Source organism: Talpa occidentalis, unplaced genomic scaffold (genome assembly GCF_014898055.3).
Source record: "Talpa occidentalis isolate TD23 unplaced genomic scaffold, MPIMG_talOcc4v2.1 talOcc4.12, whole genome shotgun sequence".
Classification (NCBI taxonomy): domain Eukaryota; kingdom Metazoa; phylum Chordata; class Mammalia; order Eulipotyphla; family Talpidae; genus Talpa; species Talpa occidentalis.
In genome coordinates this window covers 24,889,445-24,899,451 of record NW_023601212.1, presented here as the reverse complement: position 1 = coordinate 24,899,451, position 10,007 = coordinate 24,889,445, and the positions used below count along the sequence as shown (strand labels likewise).

Sequence of the window (10,007 nt, the reverse complement as noted above, 5' to 3'; positions counted from 1 at the left end):
TCTTTTAAGCATTTACATCCCCGCCCCCCCATGCTAGTGCAGCTGTTTCCTCCCCCTGAGCGGCCCTCCCTCTTTCCAGCTCTGAGCTTCCAAAAGTCTCCACTTTAAGCAAAAGACACTTTTGCAGCTTCAGCAGGAAAAACACGTCTTAACCCTGCCCTTCCTCCCCATAGCCCCATTGTACCCGCATTATTTGGAGCTGACCTCTCTTAGCTCAACCCTTTCCTGGGGCCAGGGCTCATCTTCAGCTCTGGGTGAGCAAGGAGACACCCAGGGCAACACTGACCGGGGAGCGAGTGTAGAACAAGCACGGTGACAGCTCGTTGTTGGTGCACAGGGAGGACGCCTGTGGCATGTGTTCTCCTGTAATTTGAAGAAAGCTCTGTGGGAGTAGAGGCTTCGTGAATGCATTCTTTAAAAGCACAGCCTTTGTTGTCTTGGAAAAAAACAGCTTCTGGTGAGGAGCCAGAAGGAGGCTTTTTCCTTCTGATTCATGCACAGGGGTGTCTGTGCTGAAGTGGTGTGAGTGAATACTGTGCCTAAGGAGGCTCCTTACAGGGTTAACATAGATGTTGGGTTTGGCCTGAGTGTCCCTCCCTGGCAAGTTCCTTCCTGGCAAGTTACTTCCGGTCTTGCAGCACCATGCTGAGGTGGCTCTTCCTCTTCTGCTCACCTCATTGCTCCTGGTTGCTCCACACCCCCAGCTCCGCACCAGTGCTTCTAATGTTACCTCCCTGGTAGCACGTCTCCCCTCCCCCACTATCACCAATTTAGTCAGCCCACACCCATCTTTCACGTTCACTCGTCTCCAAAAACCATTTTGAAGGGGGAGTGGGCATTTTACTAGCTGCCTCTATCCCCCTCACTTCTCCCTTCTGAATAACTATCCACACCTCAAACCCACTAGAATTGCTTTCCCTGTAGTCCCCACTGACCAATTTGGTACCAAATCCATTTGGCACGGGTATGTATACCCCGACCATCCTCCCAGACCCCCATGACACCTCTCCCCTGGCTTTTCTCCTCATTCCTTGGCTACTTCCTCAGTGTCTTCTTCTTTGGTTCATTCCTTAAATGGCAGTGGGAGCACTCCAGCTTCCACCTTGGCTCCCTAATTCTTCTGCCCTCCTGGGTGATGCCATCCTCTTCCATGATGCTCATCTCCCGACCTACAGCCCAGATCACCCAAGGGCCACAGCAAAAAATTCAACCCTCTGCTGAATGGTGGACAGGCACCCTTACCAAACATGCCTCAAACCGTACCCCTCATTTTGTCCCACACCTCTTCCCATGCTGTTGTGCCTCATCTCAGTGAAAGGCATCACATCCACCCAGTTATCTGAGTCAGAAGCCTGGGAATCTCACCTGATGCCACTTTTTGTTCTATTGTTACTTCTTGGACCCATAAGCCCTTACCATGACAGGGTAGGCCCCGACATCTCTGCCATGTGGACACAGAGACAGCCTCCCATCTGGCCTCTTGCCTGGATCGTGACCTATTCTCTACAAGGCACCTAGCATGATCTTCCTGAAAGAAAAATCAGCTCATCTCACTTCCCTATTGAAAAATCTTTCAGTGGCTCCCTGCCTACAGGACAAAATCCAAGTTCCACAGCATGGCTCTTTGGTCCAGGGTCCTTAATTACTACCTCCCAAGCTGCCCCTTCTTTCACGCCATGATCTAGTCAGGACAAGTCACTTGCAGTGCCTTGAATCATGTTAGTTCTCGCCTCCAGACTACTGTATATGGTTTCCCCTCAGCCTGGGATCACCCCCTTCCTGCTCTCCTCCCTTCAGTATGTTTTACTGCTCACTCTTTAGGCTCAGCCCAGAGGTCAGCTGCCCTGGGAAGCTTCACACAGGACGCCCCAGCTGGGAGGAGGTGTGTTATGCATTACATCTGCTCAGGGAGCGAGGGGTAGAGAGAGGTAGGGATGCTCCAGTGAGAACACATATAGATCTTCCTCAGCTTCCGATGGGGTTATGTCCTGCTGAACCTGTTCTAAGTTGAAAATACTGTAAATTGAAAAAGCATTTAATGTAGCTAACATACTGAACATAGCTGAGCCTAGCCTACCTTAGCCCACAGGAGGGCAAAATCCTCATTTTAGAATAAAGTGCTGAATATCTCACATAATTTATTTAATGTTGCATTGACAATGAAATACAGACAAGATGGAATGGGGAGACACAAAACACAATATCCAAAAAATGCTGGTGACGCTACATGATAGCATATGGGTTGTGATCTGGCTCGCCGCCTCCGCCTGGCATCCTGAGAGTATGGTAGGCACAGCACTAGCCCAGGAAAACAGCAGAAGACAAAACGATGGTTTTCTACTGAATGTGTATGTTTTCACACCATCATAAAGTCTAAAAATTGTAAGTTGAATGATCATAAGGGGTACACTGTCTGTGCTATGCTTTGCCTACTAGTGTCTCTCTAGCATGCAGTCCTGGGCCTGGTGAAGAGCTGGACCTGAGTAAATACTGAACAGATCAACGAACCCATCCCTTCTACAGCCAAAGCCCTGCAAGAGCTTGGGAGGAGGGGGTACTAGCTGAAACCTAGGACTTCAGAGTGCTCCTGGAAGGAGGCTATGCTCCTCCCAGCCTGGTAGCAGAGGCCAGCAGGTGCGTCCAAGGCCTCTGCCATGAGGTGAAAAATGGAAGGGAAAGAAGACTGGAAGGAATGAATCACATTTATTACACATGAATAGGAGGAACAGACAAATCACTAAATCTGGACCTGGCTGTGCCATAATACCCCCTCCCTGCCCGGGCTCTGAGAAGGACAGAGGCATTCTTTATGAGCGGTATTAGGAACAAGCCAGTTCGGGGCCACAGCCCCTGTGGTGTTCTGTCCAGGCGGACAGCCTTGGCGGGAGGCATCAGCCTGAGCCAGGGATCAGTCCTGGAGTCCTGTCCCATCATTCTCTGTCAGCCTGGGCCTCAGGCACAGACCCTCAGAGCTGGTAGTCCACCCCTGCCCAGCCATCTGGGGGCTGCAGGGCCTGGATAAGAGGAGCGGAGAACACTGAGGAGCATGTGAACATGGGCCAGAATTAGAGGTGTGGGTGACGGGTGGGACAGTGGGGCCCAGTGCAGAACTTACAGGCTCAGATGATATTGTGCTCCAGGACCTTCTCTCCCAAGTAAAAGCGGGTGAAGAGGAAGGGGCTCAGGTTGATGGTCTGGAAGTGGCCCTCCAGCACCATCTCCGCCACGGCTCGCCCCACAGCAGGAGAGTGCTGGAGCCCATGGCCACTGAAGCCCGTAGCAAAGTACATGTTGACGACGAGGGGGTGGGGGCCCACCACGCCATTCTGGTCAAAAGTGTTGTAGTCGTAGTAGCCAGCCCAAGCTCTCCGAACCTGCGAGTGCAGAAGGCACCGGGCTTCTCAAAAGCTGCGCACGCTCCACCCACCCTCTTGGTTGGGGGCAGCACACGGTTCCCTCTACCAGCTGCCGAGGGGGGATTAGAATGAGTCCTCAGACTGAAGGTCCTTAGCAGTTGTGAGGTAGAGGGTGAGTGGCGGCAGACACACTTTCCAAGGGGACTGAGATGCTCCAGTGAAAGCTGACTCCTTCCAGTTACCTTGAGAGTCTCAAACGCTGGTACCCTCCGGGCCAAATGGGGCCACACCTTGTCCTGGAAGAAGGCATGGTCCACTTCCAGGTTATCTGGGTCCGGTTCCTCCCCCTGGGGTGAGAAGTGGGGACAAGGTTGGTAATAATACCTGGGACACAGGGCAGACTCAGCTCAATTCAAACCCAGAGTGGGCAGCAACATTAAGAACTGGGCTGTGCTCTCCAAATATTCCTATGTCTTTAATTGGCCCATGTCTCCTTCCAGCACCCGTACCTCACTTAACTTACCTCAGTGGGGCTGCAGCCACCCAGGTAGTTGCTACCTAGTCCTTCCCGGCGGAAATAGGCTCCAGTGGTATCTGCAACCAGTGGAGCCTCCAGGCCTGGTCCCTGGGGGCAGTGCCATAAGTACACGTACCTGCCATAGGAAGCATTGGGAATGACAACTCCCACCTCTTCCCAACTTAATCAACTTTTATGTCATTTCTTTCCTTCTCTCACCAACCTCCTCAGCTCCCTGAGGGAAATCACCTTTTCCTTGGCTCCACAGGTAGCTTGGTGCCCTGCAGGGTGCCAGGCTGCCCCTTCCCAATACCAGCCAGCTCTGCAACTTGCCCAGACCAGGCCCCTGCTGCATTGATCACTATGGCACACTCCACAGGCTGGTACTCCAGGCTGTGGTCCATCTTCACCTATAGACACAGAGCAGGGAGGGAGGCAGGGCTGGGCCCAGACACTGGGTACCTTTAGAACTTCATTTCTTCCCAAGCCTTAATTTATCCAGGTTGGAAGTGGCAAAAGATCAAATGACAGTCTTTATGTTTCTCATTCCTCCATCTTTGGCAAGGAAGACACTTAAGTCTAGGCACTTACATGGACTTCATGGATTCTTTTCAAAGTCACCTCTTCCCCACTTATGGTCTGCATACAGTCAGATGAAGAGATGAAACCTGCAGGAAAAGAAAATACACCCTTAAGGCCTTTAAGAGCAAGGATATGGGGATTCCACTGTTTTCATAAGGAAAGAACGCTGGAAGGCTGGGAGCTTTCCCATAGACACCACAGCAAACAGATGTAGGGTGACTGGGATGAACTTGGCTACACGAGGGAGAGGAGGGCTGATGTGGGCAAGTAGGTCATGACTCATGAAGAAGCCAAGTTGAAAGTTGGCATTAGGATGCCCAGGACCAGGCCTTAAGGAGAACCCCCTTCCCACCACCTCTAGCATGGCCTGTGAATGAAGATAAGACTCAGTCTAAGCCTGAGGCCTGGCTGGCAGAAGAGACAAAAGTGGGGTTGGGGCCCCAGACTCACGTGTCACCTCTCCATGGCAGAAAGTGACTCCCATGGACTGGACCTTTCGTCGAAGCCCCTGGAGCAGACACCATGGGTCAAACCAACCCTCACCCTCTAACCCTGTGATGAGAAAAAGAGGTCTCAAGAAGAGGGTCTAGGACCCTCCTCTTACTAATTTCTTGCACCCCTAACTCCTCTTTAGGGCTTGTAAGCTGGGAAAGTCATGCTTTATCAACTGTCCTGAGGTCGAATCCTGTGGAAGGACAGAGAGCAGGCACGATCAAGGAAGGCCCTGGCAGCGAGTAGGGAAGGGGTGCTCCTTGAATTGGCTACAGAGCACTGACATTTCCCATCTGAGGCCCCCATCAACCCCTGATCTCCCTGCAAGCGAGCCTCACCATAGGATGCCAAAGCCACGCCCTCTGTGTTGATCCAGGGAAACTTGTTCTGAAGCTGCTCAGGAGACATCAGACAAACCTTGGCTCCTTCCTGCCTGAGAGAAACACATGAGTCTGTGTATGTGGGCTAGACAGGGCAAGTGTGCAGTCCTCAAGGGAGAGCTATGGATCCAGCTCCACAAGTAGGGGTTTCACCTTGTTCATGTCACTTTTCTGCTCCAAACCCCTCAAATTTTCCTTGTTGAAGGGATACAGACCAAGCCTCCTAATCAAGGTTCTTTGGCCTCTGGCCCCTTTTTCCTTCCCCTCCCAGCCTTGCATCCCTGTGGCCACACTAATGATGCCATCCCCTAAAGATGCTGTGTCCTTGGGCTTCCCAGGTGGCGCAAGGGGTTAAGACGCAACCTATGAGGCTGTTCGCAGCCACTGTAGCACAAGTTCGATCCCCAGCCAGGGAGATACCCACATGGCACAGCAGACCTCTCCTGTCTCGCCCGCTGCTCTCCTCAGCAGTGTATTTCAGTCAGTCTGCCTGTTCTGTTCCCCATTCTGTCTCTGGTGAATCCTCCCACCCCCGGCGCCTCTGGCCTGTACCCCAGCTCTTGTATGCATAAATAAATAAATCTTAGGAAAAAAAAAAGGTGCTGCATCCTCTGATGGCGGGGTGGGTCATGTTGTTCCCTCTACTCCTTTTCCTTGGCCTGGAATGACCTTCCTGACACCTCCTAGTGTAGTGCTGCTCATCAGCAGTCTCCTCCAGAGTCCTACCAAGGCAGCACCATAGGTGCTAAATGAACACACGGGTTCAAAGTCCAGTGCTCCCCTTACTAGCTCCTCGTGCCTTAGTCTCCCCACTAAGATATGTAATATGTAGATGGTCTGACACCAAGTTAATACCAATGTCACTCGTGAGGCTTGTGGAAGAGTCTGTCACAGATGCCCGCTCCTGAGTGGTCAGGAGAGCCACTTAGGGCAGGGGTTGCCAAATCTGGCCTGCTGTTGGTTTTCGTAAATGAGCTACATTTATTCATTTGTTTTTTTCTATAGTTGCATTTATGCTTCAACTGTAAAATTGCGTGACTACAGCAGAGACCACATGGGCTGCAAAACTTAAGGGCCAACTTACTGTGTTACAGAAAAAGTTTATAGATCCTTAGGCTCCTGCCTGGAGATCTGGTTTATTAGGTCTAAGATGTGTTGTACATGATTCTTATGATTTGGCAAATTTAGGAACCACTGTGGCAGTGTTTTCTTATGGCACCCAGCACCGGAGAAGGAAGGTCTGTACATGTCTGTCTTCCTTGATGGAGTGAGGTCCTAGAGTAGGAAACTAAGACTCCCACCACCCCAGTTCCTAGCTTGCAGCAGAAGTGGAGGGCCCACGTGGGGCTGAGCACGGCTGAGGTCGGACCCAGCACCCACCTCTGCACTTTCACGTTGCGCTCCATGATCCCGGCATCCTGTTCTGAAGCCAGCAAAAGGTAGCCTGAAGGGTTGAACTGGAGGTCCAGGGGAGGGTCATCAACTACAGCCAGGTACTCCTGTGTGCAAAGAAAAGCTCCTCAAGACAGTGGATTTAGAGGAAGGGAGAGCTTTCCTGGGCTTCTCACCCACAGCTCCTGGGGCTCCACGGCCCAAGCAAGCAAGCTCTCCCTAAGCACCACTGCAGGGAAGACTGGCGGATCAACTCCTAAAGGCCCCAACTGCTCCTGTTCCCTGCTTCCCTTAGCCAACTGGGCTGCTTCTCTCTCTAGGCTAAAAAAAGGGTCACCACCCCAACCCCCAAATCTCATTGCACATACATTGATGTTCCGTAGAAAGTTGATTGAAAAGAGGGAGAGCTGGATGTTTTCAGGCAACGAGAACTGCTGACGAATCCCACCCACGGAGAGCCCAGTGGAGGCCTGGGAATACTGTGGAAAGATAAGAGAAGTTGAGGAGACCAGTACCGTGTCACAAATGAGAACACTATAGCGGAAGTGTGAGTCACCCACCTAAAGGCAGTCCTACTTGCAAGTTTATAATCTAAGAGAAGCTGTGGTAGAAAAGCTTTTATGCAAGCCAGCCAGCAGCCCAAAGAGGACAGAAGTTATTACATCCATATTAGCAGATGTGCAGAGCAGAGTCATCTTCTAAATGGGCTGGGTGTGGTGATACTAAATGGCAATGGCCTGGAAGTCCAAGGGCCAGAGATTAACATTTCACCTACAAACTGACCACAATTGCAAGAGTTACAGCTGGCTGGCAGTGGCAAAAAGGGAAAACTAAGGTACAAAACTCTCAGAAGTATAGAGCCGAAAAAGGCAGGGAGACCATTGTGTGTGTTCATTATCGTCTAATCGCAGGCTCTCTTGGCCAGATCTGTGACTTCTCCAACCATCTCCGACGTTGTGAAATTTGCTTCCAAAAGCAAACACGTTTTGCCAAGGGATCCAGTTTGAAGAAGAACCTGGGACTATTTCTCAACAAGGTCCAAAGTGCACTCCCTGCCCCGAGGACTTCCAAAAGTTGAGATCTTTCCCCTGCCCGCCCTCCTTTGTAATAAACATGACTCTGTGCCCAGTCAGGACTCTGCCCTCCCTCAGACCTCACCGTGTGGTCCCGTTCCACCACCAGCACACGGATGGCACCTCGCTGCTTCTCCAGCCTCTTCAGCCAATAGGCTACAGACAATCCAAGCACCCCACCCCCCACAATCACCACATCCGAGTGTTCGGGGGGCAGGTGGCTGGTGTCATACAGTGGATCCCAGGTCCCTCCAGGAAGGACTGACTGGAGCTTCTTCTTAATCTCGGACACCTTTCCATCCCAGTCTGTGGGATGCAGTCAGAGTCAAAGAGGGCCATCTGTTTCCTTTCCAGGTGGTGGGGGTTAGAGGATGGGAACAGTGAAAGGCTAGACTGATGCTGAGTTGGCAGTCCCAGTGTCATTCCCTGTCATGTGCTGAACTTGCACTCAGCAGTATTCCACAGCTTTGTCATGGATGTCATTAGTCTCTCCTCCTTTCCATGCATCATGCCCCACACTGCAAGAACCAACTTCCTAAAAGTAACACTCTATACTATCTCTCTCGGTGAGGCCACTTACACATATTTATCTCCTGCACAGATCTGTCTTCCCTGTGAGCCCCCAGGATCATATATTTGACTGCATAGCCATCTTTGCATGGGTAGTCGAGGCTCCTGGACCAAGATGCCCAGCTGCAGCATCCTCTGAAACATGGTGCCTCTGAGTGGCACTTATCCTGGATATCCACCACCACCCGCGAACCTACATTCATGTCCTATCTATTATCAAGGTTTGAAAACTTTGCCTCCTCAATTTTCCCCCTTTTTTCCCATCTCTCCCACTGCCACCCTAGACCAAACCACTACAATCGCTCCCCCAGACTAACACAAGTCTCCTGACTTCCCACAAATTTTCTTGTTCACATCCCCACCCCCAGCTTCTTTTCTACATGACCTTTTCCAAGCACTAGTTTAGCCACACTGAATTAGCTGTGGTACTAAATCATATCAAATTACTGTTGTCCTCTTGACTAAAACCCCCCAATAGCTTTCTATTAGTCTAAAATAAAAGTTCAGTATCTTTAATGTGGCCCACTGTACAAAGCTTCGCCTTTCTTTACCTCCCATCTCCAGTGTAGCACAATACCTGGCACACCCTAAGTGCACAATAAATGCCTTGAAGAAATTAATACTTTTGTCATTCACATCTAATCCACACATCTCCAACTCTTGTCCCTGTCTTCAATAAAAATTCAAAATCGTCTCAGCAGCATTTGACTCTTTATTTTTATCTGGGTTTACCTTACCTGTCCACACAACATTTACCTGTTCATTACTGCTACCTGAACTATCTAGATTCTTTTTGCTAATTCCTTCCACAAAAACAAGTCCCCCTCCCCCCCATCCGAACCTTTGAGCATTTCCCCAGAACCTTTCCTGAGCCAGAAAACATTATCCTTCATGGATGATGTCAGTTCACACCTACTCTATGTATTTTTTAAATTATAGAGCTTTGGTAACTAGCAGTGCAGGGCATTCTCCAAACTGAATCCTCTCTGGTCTTGAGCTAGCCTACTGAAGTCTTCCCAATCAAGCTACACTTCAGGCACCCCCAGGTCATATATTGAATCCCCCCTTTTTCTTTTTTCCACGGTTAAAGCACTACATTTTGCAAATAAGCAGGCATGAACGCACATCTGTGCAGCCAGTGAATGAGTCAGGCTCTCTGTTATCCCAGTGGTAAGCTAAGCCTACAACGATCTGGGACTTGTAACCTGGGGTATAAAGGCCTAAGTCTATATAACTGCTCAGGATCTATCAGGATCTACAAGCTCTGGCAGGAAGGTAACCCCTTATCCCAGCTGATCCCTTGTTTCCCCAAAGTGGGCCGGGATGCCGCGTTCTGAGGGTCACATCGCACACAATACCCTCCGCTACCCTCAACTTTACCCAGAGTAGAGCCTCCTCTGCGTGTGCCCAGTCCCCGGCTCAAAAGGCCGGGGGCAAAGCCGAGGTGCAGCGCCCTTCGAAGCATGGTGACAGCTTGGCCCCTACCGGAGCAGCGCTCAACCTGTAAACCACGCGCACCCTGACGTCACTGCTCCGCGCCGCCAGCCTTCAGGTGAGCGCGCCCATTGGTCCGCGGGCCCCTCTGGACCCCGCCCCTCTGTGGCAGAGGCCGCCCTCTCTCCGTGACCGCCTCGAGAGCCCCGGC

General features: G+C 51.1%; 1 protein-coding gene across 6 annotated transcripts; it reads right to left on the bottom strand.

Annotated features, from left to right (window-relative positions):
• Window positions 1-2,035: 2,035 nt before the first annotated feature.
• On the bottom strand, window positions 2,036-9,886 carry FOXRED1 (FAD dependent oxidoreductase domain containing 1). 6 transcript variants are annotated; one of them, XM_037505587.2, is made up of 12 exons: window positions 9,743-9,886; window positions 7,878-8,098; window positions 7,088-7,198; window positions 6,708-6,826; window positions 5,286-5,380; window positions 4,906-5,007; window positions 4,465-4,541; window positions 4,123-4,283; window positions 3,880-4,009; window positions 3,599-3,703; window positions 3,116-3,374; window positions 2,036-3,014 (listed from the first exon to the last, which is right to left on the bottom strand). In XM_037505587.2, the coding sequence occupies exons 1-11, from the start codon at window positions 9,825-9,827 to the stop codon at window positions 3,120-3,122; spliced, it is 1,461 nt and encodes a 486-aa protein (XP_037361484.1). In that variant the 5' UTR covers window positions 9,828-9,886; the 3' UTR covers window positions 2,036-3,014; window positions 3,116-3,119. The 6 variants fall into 6 exon arrangements, with proteins under 6 accessions (XP_037361484.1, XP_054549169.1, XP_037361483.1 ...); XM_037505586.2 differs by having other exon boundaries at window positions 2,037-3,037; XM_037505588.2 differs by having other exon boundaries at window positions 2,040-2,298.
• Window positions 9,887-10,007: the final 121 nt, after the last annotated feature.

Excerpts from the sequence above, each read along its gene's own strand:
- FOXRED1 (XM_037505584.2), bottom strand. The coding sequence starts at position 9,827 with ATGCTTCGAAGGGCGCTGCACCTCGGCTTTGCCCCCGGCCTTTTGAGC. Across the intron at positions 8,099-9,742 it reads CAGAGGAGGCTCTACTCTGG|ACTGGGATGGAAAGGTGTCC; the intron begins GTAAAGTTGAGG and ends TGCATCCCACAG. Across the intron at positions 4,284-4,464 it reads AAAGAATCCATGAAGTCCAT|GTGAAGATGGACCACAGCCT; the intron begins GTAAGTGCCTAG and ends CTGTGTCTATAG.